Source organism: Rhagoletis pomonella, unplaced genomic scaffold (genome assembly GCF_013731165.1).
Source record: "Rhagoletis pomonella isolate Grant_MI unplaced genomic scaffold, Rhpom_1.0 Rhpom_scaffold_11261, whole genome shotgun sequence".
NCBI lineage: Eukaryota > Metazoa > Arthropoda > Insecta > Diptera > Tephritidae > Rhagoletis > Rhagoletis pomonella.
In genome coordinates, this window is record NW_023469789.1 from 1 (window position 1) to 5,045 (window position 5,045).

General features: G+C 37.3%; 1 protein-coding gene across 1 annotated transcript; it reads right to left on the reverse strand.

The window, feature by feature from the left end:
• Nucleotides 1-3,658: 3,658 nt before the first annotated feature.
• Nucleotides 3,659-4,749, reverse strand: LOC118756633 (piggyBac transposable element-derived protein 1-like; the record flags this gene model as incomplete). The annotated part of the gene is made up of 2 exons (XM_036491389.1): nucleotides 4,533-4,749; nucleotides 3,659-3,954 (listed from the first exon to the last, which is right to left on the reverse strand). Coding segments are annotated over exons 1-2 (513 nt in total), but the record flags the coding sequence as incomplete, so codon positions are not given.
• Between the last annotated feature and the right edge of the window lie 296 nt (nucleotides 4,750-5,045).

A 5,045-nucleotide genomic window follows, 5' to 3' on the forward strand; every position in this document is an offset into this window, starting at 1 on the left:
AAATACGCTTAAGACAAAATTTTGAAAAATGGGCGTGGCACCGCCAACTTATGAACACATACATATATGTATCTCGGTAACCGTTCTACCAATTTGTACCAAACTCGGTGTGGTTATTGTGCTTGCCACATAGAAGCAAAACGTTGAAAATTATTGAAATCGAACTAAAATTACGGCCGCTTTTCATGTAACAGTTAATTTCAGAAATGCTTGAAACTTCAATATTTCTAAATTTAAGGACGCTAATTTACTCAAAATGGATACACCCCGGTTTACCATGTAGGGGTAGCTTTCGGAAAGGTGAAAAACATATATTTAATACTTGCGCCGGGTATTTAATGTTCGGCTCCGCCCGAACTTAGACTTTCTTACTTGTTTTATCATCGCTTTAATTCGACGTACGATAGAAAACCCAACTTTGCGCTTCTGCTAAAGCTACCGCGTTGTGGCAAAAGTCAAAATTTGTGTGTTACCTTGTGGACTGGTTTATAAGGAGTATGAGAAAGGTATGTGTGCTAAGATTTAAAGACTTTAGCTTTTCTATTTTTGACGTCCTAAATTGTCGATTCGTTCCTATGTGCTATAATATGGGCTCTAAACAATTTTAGAAGCTACCTCTATGGCTCAGCGTCAAAATATTTACAGACCATCAACCTCTTACGCAAGCTCTTAGTAACAAAAATAATAATTCAAAATTGAAACGCTGGAAAGCCACTCTGGAAGACTGTAATCATGAACTCCATTTCAAACCAGGTACAACCAACGTTGCAGCCGACGCTCTATCAAGGAGGGCACCCGAACCAATAAATTCCTTATCCGTTACCCAACATAGTGACGAAAGCTCATCAGATAATTTAATCCCTCATGTAGAGACTCCAATAAATGTTTTTAAAAACCAACTGTTTCTGAAAGTAGTAGCAACTTCAACGTACCAATTTAAAATAGTTTTCCCCACATACCGTAGACACATTTTAGAAGAACCAGAATATAATCCAGAAATTTTAATAAACCCCCTAAAAAGATACCTTAACCCCTCCGCAGTTGACGGTATTAAGACAGAAGAACGAATTATAGGCAAAATTCAGGAAATATACCCAATTCACTTTAGTAGCTACAAAATCAGATTCACTCAAATGCAAATTGAAGATGTCACAGATGAACAAGAACAGGAAGAAATAATAGTAAAGGCCCACAAGTGAGCACATAGAGAGCCGAGAAAATAAAAGTCAAATTTTAGAAAATTACTACTTTCCCGCTTTGACAAAAAAGATAAAAAGAATTATTCAAAAGTGTTCAACTTGTAAAGAAAATAACTATGATAGACATCGTAGCAAATCAGAATTGGGAGAATCTCCTATACCTCAATTCCCAGGACAAATTTTACACATCGACATTTACATGACCGAAGGAAATATAGTCCTGACAGCAATAGATAAATTTTCAAAATATAATAATAGATTGGCGCTTACACATAAGTTAGTGTTTGACCGAGCTTCTCCTCCGACTTGTGCCGTGCGCCTTGATGTTGTCACACAAAGCGGAGGGACCTACAGTTTTACGCCGACTCCGAACGGCGATTGTAATTTTATGAGAAGCTGTTTTTCATGGCACAAATACTCACGGAGGTTTGCCATTGCCTGCCGAGGGACGACCACTGTTAAGAAAACACGTTTATTTTTTATTTTGTTTTGCGATGTTGCTTTGACCAGGGCTTGAACCCAGGTGCTGCGGAGTGGAAGCGCGCACTGCTTACCAATACACCACAGCGGCGAAAATATGCTCTAACCAAAATACTTAAATCAAGAGCAATAGAACACGTTAAAGAACCTCTCCATGAATTACTTTTTCAATTTGGTGTACCCAAATCAGTCGTAATAGATAACGAAACATTCCTGAACTCAGCTTGCAAGTTCCGTCAACGGGCAAGTAGAGCGATTCCACTCGACCCTCACAGAAATAATGCGTTGCTTAAAAGCAGAACTCATCTTCACTTGATTCGACAACTCTGTCTACGAATGTAACTATACAATTCACTCAACAACAAAAAAGAAACCAATAGAGGAATTTTTCGGGATAAGAATCTACACTAGGGCTGCCAGACGTCCCGGTTTTCCCGGACATGTCCCGGTTTTAGACTATTTGTCCCGGTCCCGGTCCAAGCTTAAAACGTCCCGGGTTTCGTTTAAGTGTCCCGGTTTTCGATTTGATTGCACAAATTTTGAATAAAAATGACTACACTGAGAGAAACAACGCACTGTAATATTAAGAAAAATTTTATGAATTTACTGGGGGAAATAACGCATAGTAAACATGAATATTTTTTATTTGATTATCGTTTTAAAATGTTCGTATTTAAAAACAATACTTTCATACCACGAGCACGTGGTGTTGAATCAAACTGAACATTTGAATGCACATTTACATGTCTGGCTGTAGCTGAGGGCACGAAGATGCTTGCCACAATTTGCTAATTTCCAGAGCGTCAGGGTTCAAATCCCATTACAGGCAGCATGGAATTTAAATATTTTTTTTTTAACTTAATTATGAAAAAGCATCGGTTAAGTGCAAAGCGCTGCATTTTAATATTGGCGTATTTGAATTGAATATTTCTATACTAAATACTAAAATTTGTATACTTAAATTTATTATTATATATACCCTTTCGACCCCAACTTTTTATCTGTATCCCTAAACATTTCTTTTTAACTTTTAATCATTTTGAAGTCACTTAAGGAGTGTCTGACCAAAATTTCAAGTCGCCACGCCCATTCGTTTGGGCGGTAGAGAAAGTTGCTTGTGAGCAACGTTGGGCAATTGTGGTATATAAAAAAATTTAGTTTTGTTATTATAGCCGTATTAAGTTTCATTGAATTATTCTAAAAGTTAAGTATGAAAGGACAAAAAACAATTTTTGTTATTGTTACAGCAAAGATGTACTTTACATTTAAGACATTTGGACATTGGAGTTCCTGTTTTGCACAATCTGCAGCGACCTTTTTCGCCAAATACTACCCAGTGATCCACTTTATCATACCGCTTTGCATCTGGAGGGTTCGGTTGGAACCTATACTTTTTGTTGCTTTGCGAAGACACACTGCTCGACGGAGAGATACCATCGGAAGATGTTGGATTATTTTTTTTCCGAATTCGATGGTCGACCTCTTTTTCTTTGGATGGAATCTTCAGAAACTGAACTATATTGCAAAAGTGCATTAGCAATTTCCAGTTGAAACTGTATTAATGGAATATGTTTCTGGTTGGGTTGAAGTAGACGAAGATGTTTTCTATAAAGCAACCAGGCATTTGTAACGGATGTTCCTAGGCACCAATAGAAGATTCTTATGTACCATTTTCTTGAGCGGTGGTTAACCTTGTACAGCTCCATGAGCATATCAGCTAGGTCAACCCCTCCCATGCCTTTATTATAGGAAGCAACAATAGCAGGTCTTGGAACATCAATGTAAGTTTTTTCCTTCGGGCTCCAACGCTTACAAACATCAACAGGCTGGTGGTCTATACACGAAGATGCTAGCAAAACTGATTTGTTGTCAAACCACTTCAGGCATACTAGATTATAATTAGCTTCACATCTCACGTCAAAAGATCCTCTTCCCCGTTTTTTGAGTTCAACATCTGAAAGCAATTGGCAACTGCTTACCCGATTTTTACGTATAGTACCTGTTGCAAATATGCCCATTTCCTTCAACGCAATAAGAAGACTTACTGATGTAAACCAGTTGTCGAAATAAAGTTTAAAGTTCTTGTGTTTGGGAAGGTTTTGAGCCAGATAAAGGACAACATCCGAAGATAGTCCCAATCCGTATGACGGGCAGGTTCCTTCGCCAACATACTTTGTAAAATCATATACCATGCCAGTAGTTTCAGCACGAGTAAACATTTTAAAACCCCATTTGTGGGGCTTAGCTGGGTTATATTGTTTATAAGTAGACCGTCCTAAGCCAAGAGTAACAGTATAAATTTATGAATATATGAATTATATCGATGTATACCTTTGAATGCAATTATCTGTTCATCAACACCTGAGGTAGATTATTGAAGTTCTCCTTGAGGATATTTAGCAAAGGGCGTATCTTGTACAGCTTGTCATAATTTAAATCATCCTTTTTAGGCTGTTGGCTGTTTTCATTGAAATGAAAGCACTGCTTAATTTTTTCAAACCGGCCGCGAGACATTGCTTCTGATATAGCCGTAAGCTTTGTGTTTTGGGCCTATGCCATTTTAAACTGGGGCAATCTAAAAACACCTAAGTATAACAAAACGCCAATATACCGTTTTATATCCTCCTTAGTACAGTTAAGCTCAATGCCGAGTTCCTGTAGTCCATATATATTTGTTTGCTGTATGATCAAATCAATACAACGAGTATCAAACGAAATATTCAACTGACGTCAAAACTTCAATAACTTCCAGAATATTATGGTCCTTCAAACTAGTGTCAGGGGCTTCATAGGGCCTTGATCTCCATTTGAGAGATTTTGAATCAACTTTTTCAAAGCACATATTAACAGCACTAGAAGATTCTTGCTCAACCTCATCCGCCAGTATGTTGTCAAGAAGGTCGATCTCTATGCTTTCTCCTCTTTCCACGATCCCTTCCAAATTCCTCTCCAGCACTGCAGATATGTCTTCCACCTCATCGCCGCTTTCCTCGTCACTGGAAACATCCCAATCGAAGTTCAACATTTCTTCAATATCGTTGTTTGTCAAGCCCTTCTGTTGGGGTCTCATGTCTAAAAGTATATAAATTAATAACCATAATTGCCCAAAGTTGCTCACAAGCAACTTGACAATTTTGGAAATTACTCACCTGTGGTTTGTTTGCAATGGTAAGATTTAACATTCACAAATAATAATAAAACAGATTCAATAAAAATATTTTAAATTTTTGTTATAATTTTGAAAAAAATTCACATGTATAAAAACCTCTTTCCAAATTCGCAAATATATTTGTCTTGACACACGCGTGTACTAATGAAAATAACTTTGCTAATTGGCGATCAAATTAGCTGTTGTTTTATTCAACT